The sequence below is a fragment of the Leucopleurus acutus genome (genome assembly GCF_964270905.1).
Source record: "Leucopleurus acutus genome assembly, chromosome: 17".
NCBI classification, from domain to species: Eukaryota; Metazoa; Chordata; class Mammalia; order Artiodactyla; family Delphinidae; genus Leucopleurus; species Leucopleurus acutus.
In genome coordinates this window covers 13,585,002-13,604,596 of record NC_139159.1, presented here as the reverse complement: position 1 = coordinate 13,604,596, position 19,595 = coordinate 13,585,002, and the positions used below count along the sequence as shown (strand labels likewise).

General features: G+C 38.5%; 1 protein-coding gene across 4 annotated transcripts in view; it reads right to left on the bottom strand.

Annotated features, from left to right (window-relative positions):
* PREX2 (phosphatidylinositol-3,4,5-trisphosphate dependent Rac exchange factor 2) overlaps window positions 1-19,595 on the bottom strand; it is a gene marked incomplete at its 5' end in the record, with an annotated part of 281,893 nt that overhangs the window by 69,024 nt on the left and 193,274 nt on the right. For all 4 annotated transcript variants that reach the window (XM_082858967.1, XM_082858968.1, XM_082858969.1 and 1 more), the window contains 2 exons: window positions 4,258-4,372; window positions 19,030-19,173. In XM_082858967.1, the coding sequence (XP_082715093.1) occupies window positions 4,258-4,372; window positions 19,030-19,173 (259 nt within the window). The remainder of the gene's footprint in view (window positions 1-4,257; window positions 4,373-19,029; window positions 19,174-19,595) is intronic.

Below are 19,595 nucleotides of genomic sequence, written 5' to 3'. Positions count from 1 at the left end.
GAAACCAGTTTTAGATTTTCTTCATTGCACTTTTCACTATCTGCAATACATTGTTTATGGATTTATTTGCTCATTTTTTTGTCTTGCCCATTCTCACAAGAATGGAAACCTCATGAACATTCAGTGAAGAAATGGTACAGAATCAGAGCAATTGGAGGCATTTGATAATATCTGACACCACACCTTCGTAACAGAAAATTGGTTTGTAGTGTATAATGTTCACTCCATTCACTGAGATGGCCTAATACAGTACAAAAATTATGGACTTTAAAGAGAAAAACGTCTTTGATTTAAATCCTGGTTTCACCATTTCTTATCTGGGTAAACTTGTGTAACTTCTCTTTAAAATGGAAATGATAATATGGAACTCACTGGCTTATTAAATAATCCATATAACTTACCTAGTATCGTTACTGACTTCTAACATGTTCTTAAAAATTGGTAGGTATTATGGCTACATTATATTTTCTTTTAAGTAGCAAATTATTTCCACCTATTCTTTGCTGTTCTGAAGAAACCTCTGTAACTGAAGTGGAATCCATTGTTTCAGCTTGTCCGGTACTCTTACCCTGTGCTTTTTTTTTTTTTTTTTTTTGCGGTACACGGGCCTCTCACTGCCGCGGCCTCTCCCGTTGCGGAGCACAGGATCTGGACGCGCTCACGGGCTCGTGGCATGTGGGATCCCCCCCGGATCGGGGCACGAACCCTCGTCCCCTGCATCGGCAGGTGGACTCTCAACCACTGCGCCACCAGGGAAGCCCCCACCCTGTGCTTTTTGTGACAGCCCATTGTTCTTCTGCGATGCTAAGCCCACCTAGGAACAGGCACATGACTCAGGTCTGCCTAATGAGACCAGGTCCTTTGCTGGAACCTTTAGTTGTCGGGGGTGGGAGGGATGGAGGGGGCACCTTCTCTTCTTCTTTGAATGCAACACTGGTCTGTAGTGATCATCTTTACCCAAATGTGAAACAAGTCTGCCTGAAAATGAAGCCCACACAGAGGAAAGGAGTACCAAGAAGAGACAGAGAGAGAAAGAGTATCTTGAAGACCCACAGCCCTGGATCCAGCTGTGCCTGAAGCAGCCATATCCCCTGGATATACCTGTTAAATAAGCCAATCCGTTATTTTGTTTATGCCAGTTTGAGTTTGGTTTCTGAAACTTGTAATCTAAACAATGCTTTCCAATAAAATATTAGCCTATTTACGTTTGTTTGTTGTAAGGCCTTTGTATGTTTGCTTCCAGATAATAATTTTAAACCATGTGTCTTACCATGTCACTCTTACACTCAAAGCATTTACTGATTTCTTATTTCCTTATGTTTGCTTGTTGTAAGGCCTTTTCTGATGTCTAATTAGTAAAGTACCATCCAGAATGAAATGGTTTTCAGTGAAAGTGTTAGAAAGGCTCTGAGGCTGTGAGGAACTAGCGACACCTGAGGGCTACTTTTTTTTTTAAGGCGGACATTAAGAGCTCCTTTAAAGAAATGGTCAATGTCAGCCTTTGGCTTGGAAGACCAAGAACAGATTGTTCAAAAGCAATCTCTGAGTCTTTGTGGTTACAAGTAACAGGAAAAATTAAGGGAGAAATTAACACCTTCATTCAAGAAATCAGCAGGAAGAGAAGGCATTACTGGGAGTAAAGAGGAAGATAATTGTCTTCCTGTGCAAAGGAAATCTAATATGCAGCAAGAAGGATATATAATTGCTGACAAAGGCACACAATTTGTACCGAGGAGTCTGTACTTTTAAAACTGCTTTCTTCAGGAAAGATACATTAAAATGCTTTCGTATGTGAAGAGGATAGCATGCAATTAATGCACACAGGCTGTTTTTCTTAACAAAGAATCTTAAACATCTTTTCATGTATCTGCTATATATGAGCATATATTTCTGTTTAAAAAAAAGATCCACAGGCATGTGAAAGCTATGCCACGTCCCCCGCTTCTCTCTGTTAGTTATAGCTAGATAACTTAATGCAACTAAACATATACTCATGGAGAGCTTCCTATGCAAAATACTTTGATAAACACAATGGGAAACAGTAAGATAAACTTAACCCTCATCTCAAAAGAGCTTACAACAGAATAAAGAAGATAAGGAATCTGTACACAGTAACTGTATCATCAGGAAGAAGAAGTGAATTCTACAACAGCCATAAAGTAAAATAAAGTATTAAAATGGAAGACTGGAAGGGAAATCTGACATTCATTTAGCCTCAGGCAGTGACTCTGAAATTTGAGTGTGAGTTGATGAAAATCACCTGGAAGGCTTGTCCCAACACACACTGCTGGGCCCACCCAGGAGATGTTTCTAACAAGTTTGCAGATGATACTGATGCTGCTGGTCTGAGGATCATACTTTGACTCCCCGATCTGGGGAACTGGTTTTCAATTCTAGCAACACATTACAATCTCCTAGGGGACTTCTAAAAAATTGGATGCCGGGGCCTCATCCCAGCCCAATAATAGAAAAAAAAATTTTATCTTAGAGTTGGACATTGACTCATATAAATAGTAGCTTTATAGACATTTGGAGATAGGAAGCAGATGCTAAGTGAAGTGTGTGGAAAGTCAGGGAAGGATAGGTGAGGGTATGGTTAGAAACGAGGAGAGTACGGCCTGGCTGGCACACAGGAAGAGAAAGGAAGTCTTAGACCAAGTCATAAAAGACCTTGACTGCCAGGCTAAGGAGCTTGTGACTCCTTTTGGGGGAAATAAGAAATCACTAAATGCTTTGAGCAGAAGAGTGACGTGGTAAGACACATGGTTTACAATTATTATCTGGAAGCAAAATCCTAAGTAGATTAGAACAACACTGGTTCTTAGAGACGGGAGATTGTTCAGTATGCTATGGCAATGGTCCAGACCCATTTTCTCAAACTGAACTCTGGGGATGTATTCTCAGGGCCCACACGTTCTATAGAAATGCTTTCATTTTGTATCCTTATTTGAAAGATAACCTAAGAATATATTTTATCAGTTATGAAGGCAAAACTTTTCTTTTGTGCTAATGGCACTCAAATGAGAGATGTTCACAAGATGCGACTGATCTTCGTAAGTCAGTATTTCTTAGGAGACACAGTATTGAAGAATTCAATTTTCAGGTTTTTTTTTTTCTGTGAAAGGGGTCAGTCCATTATATGTCTTTGAGAAATAGTGATCTAGACAAGGTAATAGAACTAGGGCAGTCTAAGAGATATTTTAGTCAGAATCATCAGGATCTCCAACTACATTTTAAGAGCAAAAGAAAATGAGAAATCAAGCATATTGGGGGTTTGAGGCTGAGAACTTGAGAAGATGACAAAATGATGGTATGAAATAAAGAACCTAGGAAAAGGGACAGGTTTGTGTGAGGCGAGGGTAAGGGGGTAATGCATTCAAAGTGAAAAAAAGCCAACCTGGTGGTAATCACAAGAACCAACACCTCCACACACCAGGAATTTTAGGAGTTAATTTATCTTCACGGTTTAGCCATATCGCAGACAAACCAAAAAAAAAAAAAAAAATCACAACAGTATTTTTGAGTTACTAAGGCCTACGGTAGAACAAATGTATTTTTCCTTTAAAAATAAAAGCCATAATCGGTTAGTAATTTTAAAAGGTGACCTGTTAACACAGTAACTTATAAAAGGGAACTATATATGCTAATAATTGGTTAAAAATTGAAGCTTCTAAATTATAATACATTTCTCTTTTACTTACTGTGGTTTATTTTTCCCTGCCATTGATCATAATACCAGCAAGATTATTTTTAGAGGAAAAAACAATGAAATGTAATATTATCTGAAAGTAGATACTTTTTCCAATATCAAGTAGTACCTTTTATATCATATTTTCCATGTTAAACATATTCATCTCTTGGTGTCAGGGTACCAGCTGTTTAATGGTACATAAAGGAACCTATTTTTCCTTTAATCCACTGAACCTCCTAGGAGACACCACTATAAAGCAATGCTTTTTTTTCTTGGAAATGGTCTACTAAATAATTAATCTCTTGATCTTCTCAGAAATTAAGACAACAGCATGAAAAGTTTAAAATTTTTTTCTACTTTATTTGCAAAAAGTGTACCCCTTAGAATATCTGAAACATTAAACCCTAAATAAGAGAACTTTACATCAAAAGAAATATCATCATCAATCATCTAACACAATGAATAACATCAAAAGCTTTATTCACCTGCTCTTGTTAAAACTGGAAACTCAAAAACAAAAACAAAAACAAACTGGAAACTCTTCTGTTAATTGAACAATGACATACCTGAGCTTCTGATTGTACTGTTTGACCTTTTCCAGGGAGGCTGCATTTATTTGGGCTTGAAATTCTTCCACCAAAACATTGTCTCTATAATAATATCCTTCCATGCTCTCCAATGCTGTGAAAACAAGTAAATGTACTTTTCATGTGATTTTATAACACAATTTCTCCACAGTTAGTGTAATCTTATTATTAGTAAATGTATTAAATACCACCAAATATGACCACATATGCAAGAAACAAGCTTTAACCAGTCTAAAAATAAATAAAAATCATTTTTCTGCTCAAAATAAATATCAAACACTTAGTAATTATCTCTGTTAAGTAGGTAAAGGTAATTTCTAACTTACACTGTCTTCTATTCTTTTAAAAATTTTGTATATGTTCTTTGCGAAGCTAAACTCAAACTTCATATATATTATTTATACATATATAAACACACAAATATATATATACACGTATATAAATGCAACATACATATACATATATATGGACATGAATGAGAGGCAGAAATATGTATTAACATATATAACAGTAAAAAAATTGAATCTGTCACTCTCCATGCATATTCATATTCTCTTGCAGTGGCAATTAGATTATGAAATAAGAAGTATAGATAAAGGAGGAGGACCTTCAAGATGGCGGAGGAGTAAGATGTGGAGATCGCCTACCTCTCCACAAGTACATCAGAAATATGTCTATATGTGGAACAACTCCTACAGAACACCTACGGAATGCTGGCAGAAGACCTCAGACTTCCCAAAAGGCAACAAACTCCCCACACACCTGGGAAGGGCAAAAGAAAAAAGAAAAAACAGAGACAAAAGAATAGGGATGGGACCTGCACCTCTGGGAGGGAGCTGTGAAGGAGGAAAAGCTTTGACACACTAGGAAGTCCCTTCGCGGGCGGAGACGAGACTGCGGGTGGCGCAGGGGGGGAAGCTTCGGAGCCATGGAGAACGCAGCAACAGCGGTGCGGAGGGCAAAGCGGAGAGATTCCCACACAGAGGATCGGTGCCGACCAGCACTCACCAGCCCGAGAGGCTTGTCTGCTCCCCTGCCAGGGCGGGCAGGGCTGGGAGCTGAGGCTCGGGCTTCGGAGGTCGGATCACAGGGAGAGGACTGGGGTTGGCTGCGTGAACACAGCCTGAAGGGGGCTAGTGCACCACAGCTAGCGGGAGGGAGTCTGGGAAAAAGTCTGGAACTGCCTAAGAGGCAAGAGACCATTGTTTTGGGGTGCGCAAGGAGAGGGGCTTCAGAGCACCGTCTAAATGAGCTCCAGAGACGGGTGTGAGCCGCGGCTATCAGTGCAGACACCAGAGACGGGCATGACATGCTAAGGCTGCTTCTGCAGCCACCAAGAAGCCTGTGTGTGAGCACAGGTCACTGTCCACACCCCCCTTCCGGGGAGCCTGAGCAGCCCGCCACTGCCAGGGTCCTGTGATCCAGGGACAACTTCCCCGGGAGAACACATGGTGCCTCAGGCTGGTGCAACGTCAAGCTGGCCTCTGCCGCCACAGGCTTGCCCCTCATTCCATACCCCTCTGTGCCCCCAGCCTGAGACAGCCAGAGCCCCCTAAACAGCTGCTCCTCTAACCCTGTCCTGTCTGGGCGAAGAACAGATGCCCTCAAGCGACCTACGTGCAGAGGCGAACCCAAATCCAAGGCTGAACCCCAGGAGCTGTGCGAACAAAGAAGAGAAAGGGAAATTTCTCTGCGCAAGCTCAGGAGCAGCGGATTAAATCCCCACAGTCAACTTGAGGTACCCTGCACTGTGGAACACCTGAACAACGACAATGAATTATCCAAAAATTGAGGCGGTGGACTTTGGGAGCACCTGTAGACTGGGAGTCTGCTGTATGTGACTACTTTCTGATTTATATGTTTATTTTAGTTTAGTTTTTAATGCTTGTTTTCATTGGTTGATTTGTTTATTGGTTTGGTTGCTCTCCTTTTTTATTTTTACTTTCTATTTTTTATTACTTTTTATTTTCATAATTAAAAAAAAATTTATTTTAATAACTTTATTTTATTAATTTTTTTCCCTTTCTTTCTTTTTTTTCTCCCTTTTCTTCTGAGCTTTGTAGCTGACAGGATCTTGGTGCTCTGCCTGGGTGTCAGGCCTGAGCCTCTGAGGTGGGAGAGCTGAGTTCAGAACATTGGTCCACCAGAGAACTTCCGTCCCCATGTAATATCAATCAGCGAGAACTTGCCCAGAGAACTCTGTCTCAACACTAAGGCCCAGCTCCACTCAATGACCAACAAGGTCAAGTGCTGGACATCCCATGCCAAACAACTAGCAAGACAGGAATACAACCTCACCCATAGAAGAGAGGCTGCCTACAATCATCATAAGGTCACAGACACCCCAAAACACACCACCGGATGCGGTCCTACCCACCAGAAAGACAAGATACAGCCTTATCCACTAGAACACAGGCACCAGGAAGCCCACACAACCCATTGAACCAACCTTACCCATGGTGGGCAGACACCAAAAAAACCAGAAGTATGAACCTGCAGTCTGCAAAAAGGAGACCCCAAATACAGTAAGTTGGCAAAATGAGAAGACAGAGAAATATGCAGCAGATGAAGGATCAAGGTAAAAAAACCCACCAGACCAAACAAATGAAGAGGAAATAGGCAGTCTACCTGAAAAAGAATTAAGAGTAATGATAAGAAAATGATCCAAAATCTTGGAAATAGAATGCAGAAAATACAAGAAACGTTCAACAAGGACCTAGAAGAACTAAAGAGCAAACAAACAATGATAAACAACACAACAAATGAAATTAAAAATTCTCTAGAAGGTATCAATAACAGAATAACTGAGGCAGAAAAACGGATAAGTGACCTGGAAGATAAAATAGTGGAAATAATTACCGCAGAGCAGAATAAAGAAAAAAGAATGAAAACAATTGAGGACAGTCTCAGAGACCTCTGGGACAACATTAAATGCACCAACATTTGAATTATAGGAGAAAAGAAGAGAAGAGAAGAGAGAAGAGAAGAGAGAAGAGAAGAGAAGAGAAGAGAAGAAGAAGAGAAGAGAAGAAGAAGAAGAGAAGAAGAAGAGAAAAAGAAAGGGACTGAGAAAATATTTCAAGAGATTATAGTTGAAAACTTCCCTAATACTGGAAAAAAAATTGTCAATCAAGTCCAGGAAGCGCAGAGAGTCCCATACAGGATAAATCCAAGGAGAAACATGCCAAGACACATATTAATCAAACAATCAAAAATTAAATATAAAGAAAAAATATTAAAAGCAGCAAGGGGAAAACAACAAATAATATACAAGGGAATCCCTATAAGGTTAATAGCTGATCTTTCAGCAGAAACTCTGCAAGCCAAAAGGGAGTGGCAGGACATATTTAAAGTGATGAAAGGGAAAAACCTACAACCAAGATTACTCTACCCAGCAAGGATCTCATTCAGATTTGACAGAGAAATTAAAATCTTTACAGACAAGCAAAAGCTAAGAGAATTCATCACCACCAAATCGGCTTTACAACAAATTCTAAAGGAACTTCTCTAGGCAGGAAACCCAAGAGAAGGAAAAGACCTGCAATAACAAACCCAAAACAATGAAGAAAAAGGTAATAGAAACATGCATATCAATAATTACCTTAAATGTAAATAGATTAAATGCTCCAACCAAAAGACACAGACTGGCTGAATGGATACAAAAACAAGACCCGTATATACAGACTGACAGTGAGGGGATGGAAAAAGATATTCCATTCAAATGGAAATCAGAAGAAAGCTGGAGTAGCAATTCTCATATCAGACAAAAAAGACTTTAAAATAAAGACTATTACAAGAGACAAAGAAGGACACTACATAATGATCAAGGGATCAATCCAAGAAGAAGATGTAACAATTGTAAATATTTATGCACCCAACATAGGAGCACCCTAGTACTTAAGGCATATGCTAACAGCCACAAAAGGGGAAATCGAAGTAACACAGTCATAGTAGGGGACTTTAACACCCCACTTTCACCCATGGACAGATCATCCAAAATGAAAATAAATAAGGAAACACAAGCTTTAAATGACACATTAAACAAGATGGACTTAATTGATATTTATAGGATGTTCCATCGAAAAACAACAGAATATACTTTCTTCTCAAGTGCTCATGGAACATTCTCCACGATAGATCATATCTTGGGTCACAAATCAAGCCTTGGTAAATCTAAGAAAATTGAAATCATATCAAGTATCTTTTCCGACCACAATGCTATGAGACTGGATATCAGTTACAGGAAAAAAAAACTGTACAAAGTACAAACCCATGGAGGCTAAACAATGCACTACTAAATAACCAAGAGATGACTGAAGAAATCAGAAAATACCTACAGACAAATGACAATGAAAACACGACGGCCCAAACCCTATGGGATGCAGCAAAAGCAGTTCTAAGAGAGAAGTTTATAGCAATACAATCCTACCTCAAGAAACAAGAAACATCTCAAATAAATAACCTAACCTTACACCTAAAGCAATTAGAGAAAAAAGAACAAAAAACCCCAAAGTTAGCAGAAGGAAAGAAATCATAAAGATCAGAGCAGAAATAAATGAAAAATAATTGAAGGAAACAATAGCAAAGATCAATAAAACTAAAAGCTGGTTCTTTGAGAAGATAAACAAAATTGATAAACTATTAGCCAGAGTCATCAAGAAAAAAAGGGGGAAGACTCAAATCAATAGAATTAGAAATGAAAAAGGAGAAGTTACAACGGACACTGCATAAATACAAAGGATCATGAGAGATTACTACAAGCAACTCTGTGCCAATAAAATGGACAACATGGAAGAAATGGACAAATTCTTAGAAAAGCACAAGCTTCCGAGACTGAACCTGGAAGAAACAGAAAATATAAACAGACCAATTACAAGCACTGAAATTGAAACTGTGATTAAAAATCTTCCAACAAACGAAAGCCCAGGACCAGATGGCTTCACAGGCGAATTCTATCAAACATGTAGAGAAGAGCTAACATCTAACATTTTCAAACTCTTCCAAAATATAGCAGAGGGAGGAACACTCCCAAACTCATTCTACAAGGCCACCATCACCCTGATACCAAAACCAGACAAAGATGTCACAAAGAAAGAAAACTACAGGCCAATATCACTGATGAACATAGATGCAAAAATCTGCAACAAAATACTAGCAAACAGAACCCAACAGCACATTAAAAGGATCAAACACCATGATCAAGTGGGGTTTATCCCAGGAATGCAAGGATTCTTCAATATAAGCAAATCAATCCATGTGATAAACCATATTAACAAATTGAAGGAGAAAAACCATATGATCATCTCAATAGATGCAGAAAAAGATTTTAACAAAATTGAACACCCATTTATGATAAAAACCCTCCAGAAAGTAGGCATAGAGGGAACTTACCTCAACATAATAAAGGCCGTATATGACAAACCCACAGCCAACATCGTTCTCAATGGTGAAAAACTGAAACCATTTCCACTAAGATCAGGAACACGGCAAGGTTGCCCACTCTCACCACTATTATTCTACATAGTTCTGGAAGTTTTAGCCACAGAAACCAGAGATGAAAAAGAAATAAAAGGAGTCCAGATCGGAAAAGAAGAAGTAAATTGTCACTGTTTGCAGATGACATGATACTATATATAGAGAATCCTAAAGATGCTACCATAAAACCACTAGAGGTAATCAATGAAGGTGGTAAACTAGCAGGATACAAAATTATTGCATAGAAATCTATAGCATTCCTATACACTAATGATGAAACATCTGAAAGAGAAATTAAGGAAACACTCCCATTTACCACTGTAACAAAAAGAATAAAATACCTAGGCATAAACTACTTAAGGAGACAAAAGACCTGGCTGCAAAGAGCTATAAGATACTGATGAAAGAAGTTAAAGATGATACAAATAGATGGAGAGATATACCATGTACATGGATTGGAAGAAACAACATTGTGAATAATGACTATACTACCCAAAGCAATCTACAGATTCAATACAATCCCTATCAAACTACCAATGGCATTTTTCAGAGAACTAAAACAAAATATTTCATAATTTGTATGGAAACAGAAAAGACCCAAAATAGCCAAAGCAATCTTGTGAAAGAAAATCGGAGCTGGAGGAATCAGGCTCCCTGACTTCAGACTATACTACAAAGCTACAGTAATCAAGACAGTATGGTACTGGCACAAAAACAGAAATATAGATCAATGGAACAGGATAGAAAGCCCAGAGATAAACCCAGGCACATATGGTCACCTTACCCTTGATAAAAGAGGCAAGTACATACAATGGAGAAAAGACAGCCTCTTCAATAACTGGTGCTGGGAAAAGTGGACAGCTATATGTAAAAGAATGAAATTAGAACATTCCCTAACACAAAAATGTACTCAAAATGGATTAAAGACCTAAATGTAACGCCAGACACCATAAAACTCTCAGAGGAAAACATAGGCTGAACACTCTATGCCATAAATCATAGCAAGATCCTTTTTGAGCCACCTCCTAGTGAAATGGAAATAAAAAAAAATAAACAAATGCTACCTAATGAAACTTAAAAGTTTTTGCACAGCAAAGGAAACCATAAACAAGACGAAAAGACAACCCTCAAAATGGGAGAAAATATTTGCAAACGAAGCAACTGACAAGGGATTAATCTCCAAAATAAAGAAGCAGCTCATGCAGCTCGATATCAAAAAAACAAACAACCCAATCCAAAAATGGGCAGAAAACCTAAATAGACATTTCTCCAAAGAAGATATACTGATTGCCAACAAACACATGAAGGATGCTCAACATCACTAATCATTAGAGAAATGCAAATCAAAACTACAGTGAGGTATCACCTCACACCAGTCAGAATGGCCATCATCAAAAAATCTACAAACAATAAACGTTGGAGAGGGTGTGGAGGAAAGGGAACCCTCTTGCACTCTTGGTGGGAATGTAAATTGATACAGCTATTATGGAGAACAGTATGGATGTTCCTTAAAAAACTAAAAAGAGAACTACCATATGACTCAGCAATCCCACTACTGGGCACATACCCTGAAAAAAACGTAATCCCAAAAGAGTCATGTACCACAATGTTCACTGCAGCACTATTTACAATAGCGAGGACATGGAAGCAACCTAAGTGTCCATTGACAGATGAATGGATAAAGAAGATGTGGTACATGTATACTGGACTCTAGGACACGGGGAGGGGGAAGGGTAAGCTGGGACGAAGTGAGAGAGTGGCATGGACATATATACACTACCAAATGTAAAACAGATAGCTAGTGGGAAGCAGCCGAATAGCACAGGGAGATCAGCTCGGTGCTCTGTGACCATCTAGAGGGGTGGGATAGGGAGGCTGGGAGGGAGATGCAAGAGGGAGGAGATATAAGGATATAATATGTATAGCTGATTCACTTTGTTATACAGCAGCAAATAACACGACAATGTAAAGCAATTATACTCCAATGAAGATGTTAAAAAATAAAAGCAACAATGACAAACAAAAAAGAAGACGTATAGATAAAGAGAAATCTTAGAATACTACTTTGACTCCAATGGTCAGTTACTTTAGTTAAAAATAAATAAGCACCAACACATATATAACTTCCCATTAATTTTAAATGTCTTTTGAGTAATATATATTTCTTTCATAACTAACATCTTTGGTTGTTTCTTTTTCCTTTAAACTTTATGCAGTGGTATTGTTAACCTTTTGGAGAGGAAATGAATTATAGTAAAGTATCTAGAAATACAAGATTTCCTTTTGAGAGGTTGCCAGGAATGGCAGGAACGGTGATGGATCCAATTTGGAAATGTAAATTATTTCCCCTTGAAATTATTACTATTAATGAGCCTCAATTTTCAGCAGACTATTTCAAACTGGATAAAAGAATCATCTTTCAAAATCGCTAAATGCAGCAGTCTCTAAACTAATAACGTTTCCTCAAATTGATAAAAACATCACCATTTTGGTGGCAAAAATAGGAAAGTCACTGCTAATTAGTTTTAGCTGTGTTGTGTTTTCTATCTATTCAGATTTCTAGAGCATTGAAGAAATGACAAAAGTTTTAGAGTATTGCTAAATTTAATTTTTTTAATGGCATTATTGGCTTATAACTGAGCAAAGCACTTGTGGAAAATTAGACAGAAAGCTTCCTACATTTGCTTTAGAACAGAAAATCGAATTTGTGGGCTTCTTTCAAGGATTATTTGCTTATTCCTTATGATTTCTGCTTTCGTTAGAATATTCACAACTGGTTCAGCAAGCTTCTGGGCCTGAATACACACAAGAAATACAGGAAGGCTTTCTGATAAAACAATCCTTAAATACATGCCACATTCCCTTCAGTGAACAAAGTGTTATTTGCGAAAGGCCAATATTCCAGGAGGATTCAGTCTATCAGCAGTCATACTTCAATGTGAATTCCTCTTCTGAGTTGTAAAGCTAATAATGAAAGCCCTTGCACTGGAGTAAAAGCATAACTTTCACTGCTTAGTAACTTAGTGTGACCCTGGGCATGTTAATTAATATCTGAGATCCTCAGGTTCCTCGTTTGTGAAATGGAAAATAAGAACACTTACTAATTATGGTTCTTGAGAAATAATTAAATTAAATAATAGGATTAAGAGAGCCCATGACTATTCTTATCATTTATGGAATGTATTTTCTGTACAAGGCAAGGTACCCAATGCCCCCCAGGCATGATCTACTTCAATTTCCACAGGAGATATAGATGACGCTTGACTGTGCTGAGCCAATCAGGAAGTTTGGGGATCTAAGAGTAGGGTCCATGCAAGGACACTTGAATTTGTGATTTAAGGTCAGAAAGACTAGAAGGCGACCACCAGGAAGGGGCAACAGGGGAACTAGAGGCAGGGGGTTGGGAGTGGGAGGGAACAAGAAAACCCCTGGTATCTAGTTTCTATTTGGCCAGAATGCCCAGTCCTGCTCTAAAAGCTTGTTACAATAGAAAAACAAATTTTCCTTATATTTCTTAACAATATTTTCAAATTAACACCAGTTAAGATTCATAATTATGTAATTTTTTTTTAAATGAGAAAAGAGTTTAACAGTGTTGCAAAGAGTCTCAGCAATATTTTCTGGCTCATGTATAGGGTTTTAGGGAAATGAACTAAAAAAAAGATGAGTTTTATATTTAAAAAGTAAACTGTGCATGGCAAAGTAGAAGAAGGAGAACATTCCCTTTTTTAGGTGGATAGTTTGGTTATTTATAGTTATTTTTTAATAAAGAGAATGGAATGACATTTTACCAAACTAAATTTCTATTCTCAGCAAAAAAAAAAAAAAGGTTAAATATATAATAATGTCCAAACTTCAAAGTTTGACCCCTCTTTCGCACTTTCTTGTCTACTTTTCTTAATTCTCATCCATATTTCTTAAAAATAGTATTGACATATTTGAATAAATATTTAATTTATTTAAATGCATTTAATTAAAAGCAGTATTTAAAATACAACTCGAATTTGTTTGCTTGTTTAACTTCTACTACTTTTGAATTTAGAAGCAAAACATTCCATTAAATGTAGGTACAGTCTGTAAAAAAGAAAAACATAATGAATGTTAGCAGAAATTAAAGATTAAATTATTCTAAGACTGAAAATGAGCCTCACTTCCACTCACTCAAAATGCATTTCATGGCTTTTTCAAGAAAGGGATTAATCAGAAATCTCTGAGGAACAATTTTAAGAATAGTTTCAATCAACTAACACCCTCTTCTGATAGTGCAAGAATGGTGCTTTATTGGTTAAATAAGACACTACATATGCACTGTTACAAATCTCCAGAAATGGTCACAATTGGTCAGAATTCCTCAGAATTGGTTGCAACGTTTGTGAGGAAGGCAAGTTTTGTCCATGTTGCCATGACCAACATTGCAAAAGGCTGTGCTGCTTTGTAAAGAGAGGGGGGTTCACAGGCTCATGTATCCACTCTTAACATTCAGGAAATCTCAACTCTGGGAATTGTTCCTTCCTCTTTTCAAAAGGTATTTAATGTTTTGTTTATAAATACTGTGCAACACCCAAATGGAAAACTAAAGGCTTCATCTTTTAAAGGATCTTAAGAAGAATTTTGCAGGAAAAAAAAAACCGCATGAATGAAGGTAACTTAGAAACTGACAATGTTTATAACAAAATATTCCCTTTTGTTTAAAAGATAGAAAATGATCAAGTTTCTGGGTGATTTTAATTATTCTCTGAGAATAGAAAGACATCTTTTAAAGAGGTAAAAGTTAGGAGTGACAGTTTTGGGTGCCAGCTTTTTGCATAGGGGGTGAAGAAACCAAATATCGCCAAGAATGTGCTTGTGGAGAAGGAACCAGCGTTGCAAGTCCCATTTAGTTTAAGGAAAATCACCACCAGAGACTCAAGGAATAGGTACTTAACAACCCTTTACAAGGAAGGGATACCACATTCCAAGACACAGTACAGAACTAAAGACATAGTACATAACTAAAAAAAAGACCTTTATCTGATGCCACGTCCCAAAGAGGTAGAATACACGGGTCTAGGAACCAAGGGTAGAAGCAGAAATAGCTATGCTAGCACCTGTGGAGGGTTAAATTGTATCCCTGAAAAAAATATGACAAAGTCCTAACCCCCGGTGGCTGCAAATGTGACCTAATTTTGATATAGGGTCTTACAGATGAAATCAAATTAAAATGAGGTCACACTGGATTCGGGTGTGCCAGAATCCAATGACTGTTGTCCTTTTAAGAAAAGGGAGATTTGGACAGAGACACGGAGACAGACACACAGAGGGAAGAAGTCCATGTGAAGACAGAAGCAGAGACTGTAATTATGCTGCCACAAGCCAAGGAATGCCGGTAACCACCAGACGCCAGAAGGGGTAAGAAAAGATACTTCCTTAGAGCCTGCCAAGGGGACATGGCCTGTGAACATCTTGGTTTCAGACTTCTAGCCTCCAGAACTATGACAGAATACATTTCTGTTGTTTTAAACCACCCAGTTTGTGGTCATTTTTATGGCAGTGTTGGGAAACATCAATTCCAGTGGCTCACTTGGGGTATGTGTGCTTCCCATCCCTGAAACTCTGGCTCCATAGTTTTAAGGGTCCTGATCCCCAAAGGGGCACACTTTCCCTAGGAGACAAAGAAGGGGCCCCACTGAACTGTAAACTCTGGTTGACACCCAGGCACCTGAGTCTCCTTGTGCCAAGGCACCGTCCAACAAGAAAAGACATCACTATCTTGACAGGCTAATCTACCCTGATCATCATAAGGCAGTAGGGCTACTGTTACGTAACGAGGATAAGAAGCAATATGTCTGGCATTCAGGTAATCCGCTCAGGTCCCTCTTGGTACCTCCTCGCCCAAGTCTGATGGTAAATGGACACACGCAGCAATCCGGGCCTGAGAAGGGCGTAGCGACACCAGGGAATCAGGCCTCTTGGGGCTGAAGGTCTTAGTCGTGCCACCGAGACCAGCAGAGGCTCAGGCTGAGAACGAGGCTACCGTACGAAGGATGGCATAAGAGGGAAAATGAGAATCCGTCGTAGCCCCAAGACCCTCTGCAGCAGCAAGGACTATAGCTTGTCCCATTAATATGCTGCTAAATTATTCCCCCAGGAACAGAGGCCCAGCACAGTCAGGAAGGACACCCTCCCTACACAAAGGAATAGATCAAGATGCGGACTACGGCAGATACTCTAAAGCTACCCGCTCAGAGCCCCTTTCAGAAACGAAGGGCTCTTTGCCCAGCTGCTTGTGATTGCCAGAAGACATCGCTCCGCTGTCAGCTCTACAGGGCCTCTTCAGCCTCTGCTAAAAAAAAACTGGCCCACCCAAATCACATCTCCTTCTCGGTGTAGCCCAAGTCCTAATGAGCTAACAACGCGGAAGCAAAAAGGCCCGGTTCTCACTGCCCCGGCTGCCCAGAATCTAGAAGTGTCAAACACTTGTGAAATGGATTAATGTAACTAAGCACAGAGTAACTAGATAACTGCACAGTGGTTTATAATCCGCATAGCTCTGTGCTTTCCCACTCTTGGTGGATAAGCTTCTAAAAGATACTGGTACCTGTGCCCCACTTCCCAGAGATTCTGACTTCCTTGGTTCAGCGTGGAACCAAGGAACCAAGCATGGGTATTTTCTAACACGTTCCCAAGGTGATTAAAGGGCAGCCAGCTTGAGAACCACTGAGAGAGCATGAAAGCAAGCCAGGGACCCTGGATATCTATCTTCCTTGGACTCCCATTTCCACCCAGTTTATAGTTACTTGCTTTATCTTACCAAGGGCTCAGGGATCCTAAAAGGATTAATTCTCTGACTTGTAGGAAGTAATTCTAGAAGACTGCTTTCGTGTGACCTTTACCTTCTAGCATTTTGGTTATGCTTTGTGCTGACTTTTCTGTCTGGCTGTTTCTGTGGTCCAAACCTTGGAAATCTGCCTTTTTGCCATTTTGTCTGCCTAGACTCTTTTTCTCCAGCAGCTCTGGTTTTTAGCAATGTACGTTCCCTAAAAGTTTACCCTGCTTGCCTCCAACCCTGGAATTGCTGATTTACTAGTTGGTCCCATCTCTGCAGGGGGCCCCATTCATCCATGTGCCCTCCTTTGCCCAGACAAGAAAAAACGAGAAGGCAGGACATTTGCTTCTTGTTCTAGGTACATGGTACCACGGACAACCTTAGGAGCGCTGACTCTAATATATTTCCCAGGAAATTTTCAAATTCACCTACTTTTCTCTTTATTATTTGCTAACAAAGACTCACATACCCACAAAACTAAAATCCTTCCATTAAACTTTCATCCCAGGAATAGACTCCATTTGGAATCTCTCCCATTTACCACCACTTTCAAATACCAGATGGTAATCGCCGCTCAAGCTAGGGCTGAATTTCCTGTGCTTCTCTCAAGCTGATGAAAACTCAGAGTTACTAATGATTCCTCATGGGAGTTTTGTGAATGCGGCGGAACCTCTGCAACTCCTTTAAATAAACAACCTTATCACTGACAGATTTTTAATGAGACAGACTATTTTCCAGTCTTCTTTACCTATCTGTGACCTCCACTGCAGAAGTGTTTCCACTGTCGCCTCATCAAATCATTTTTCATATTTTACTGCTGTGTGAATGCTAAAACCTAATGTTTGCTAGAGTTTTTCTTTACATTACACTGTAAAAGCAACAGTGTACTCAATGAAATCGTATATATTTCAGGATTGTTTTTAAATTAGCTTTAGCCACAGTTATAAAATAGAGGTTACTTGCAAAATCATTTTTTCCCTATGCACACTGGCTGCTGGGTATGAATATTCAGCTATTTATGGTTGGTGTGTCACAAATGTAATCACTTTTTTAGAAAAGATGATTAATGCCATCTGTCATCTCAGTAATGATTTCAAAGACAGAATTTTTTAAAAGAGAGAAATAAAGGAAAAGAAATGAAGAGTCTTTAACAAGGGCAAGGTCTGGTTAAACCCTATAAAAGTTAATATTCCAGACCAGCAGCCTTTCCTTTCTTCTAAAACTACTGATCTCTGTAATGGCTTTTAACATATTTTAGGCTAAACTATTCTCCTAACATAGTTCCAAAGGTCTATTTTTGCTCAATTTCTTTTTTATTTCTTTTCATTGCAGATTCTTATATTACCTACATAGACCCTATCACATAAATGAAAATACCTTCGAATAACTCCTAAGATCTCTGTGCTGAAATTTTTCTCTGCTTAAATGTATTCTTGCCAAGTATCTGAGGTAGTCATTTTTAAACTATGGCAATTGAAGGAAGAGTAATCTATCTTTTAGAATTATAACAACATGCATGTGGTACAAAACAGAATTTTCACTTGGCAGTGAATTTAGATTTCATATGCCTCTCTGTTCTTCCGTTACTGAGATGGATTTGATTCCTCTACTCTTCTCATTTTTTATTAGAATATAAAAATTCTACAGCAATACCAATGCAGTCTTGAAAACTCAAAAGAAAAAATGAAATGTTCTGTGGTACCACTCAGAGAAATTGATACAATCTTGATCACAGAATGAATTAAAAAAAAATCATACACAAAAAGATACTACACAATAATCTGAATTTCTGATCTTTTCTGGCAGCATCTGTGACCACAGAAATAAAAGAGATCCTAAAAAAGATCCAGGACCTTCTCTGGGAAATCACGTCACTGCAAGAATCTTCTTATTCATGTTATTCTTAATTTCTTCTACTGCAATTAACACTCATTGTTTATTTGCCAAAACAATTTTTTTACTATGAGAGGAATACATTTTTACTGACAAAAAAATTGACACAATGCAAAAAAACTTAAAGATTAAAATATCAATTTAATCATCCAATGATACATTTTACACACATGTAAGTATATACATACATGTATGACATAATTGACACTATAATATAAATGCTTTTTTGTAATCTGCGTGGGTATATTATCAAACTTCTTCTACCTCATAAAATATCTTAATCAACCAATTTTAATGGTTCTACCATAATTTACTTAAGCCAAATTAATTTATCTTTATTTAAGCCACTCATGCCTTATTTCTCCACTATAAATAATGCTGCAATCCTATTTGATAAATATTTAAACCATACAAAATTCTTTCCTTAACAAACATTCCCACCAGTAAACATATTACCTAGGTACTATGAATAAATTTTTGAATTAATGAACAAAAAGGATAGTCACAAGTACATTTTAAAAAATTGATAAAGATAAAATAATTTAAGTACATGAAGTATAGTAAAGAAAGCAGTTTACCTTGTGCAAAAAGAACAGGATGAATTTTAAACCCTCCTCCGTTTTTCAACCTTTGCGGCAGTTGTTCAAAATGATAACTATCGATGTAGAAGTAAACTTTCAGAGCTTGCCGGCTTCCTTCAGCTTGATAAGTAAGAGGAACATCTAAAATGACATTTAATGTTATATTACTTCCTAAAATCAGGATATTTTATTTAGTACATTTGTTAAGCTTTAAAAAGAATCCCGGGGCTTCCCTGGTGGCGCAGTGGTTGAGAGTCCACCTGCCGATGCAGGGGACACGGGTTCGTGCCCCGGTCCGGGAAGATCCTGCATGCCGGGGAGCGGCTGGGCCCGTGAGCCATGGCCGCTGAGCCTGCGCGTCCGGAGCCTGTGCTCCACGGCGGGAGAGGCCACGGCAGTGAGAGGCCCGCGTAGCGCCAAAAAAAAAAAAAAAAAAGAATCTAATATATTAAACTAATATATTAAAAGTACCCACGTGTATTAAAGTTCAGGTTTGGCATACTGACAGTGCTATTTGGTGAAAGAGTATTAAATCAAGTTCTCATTAGCTAAAGCAACAGATT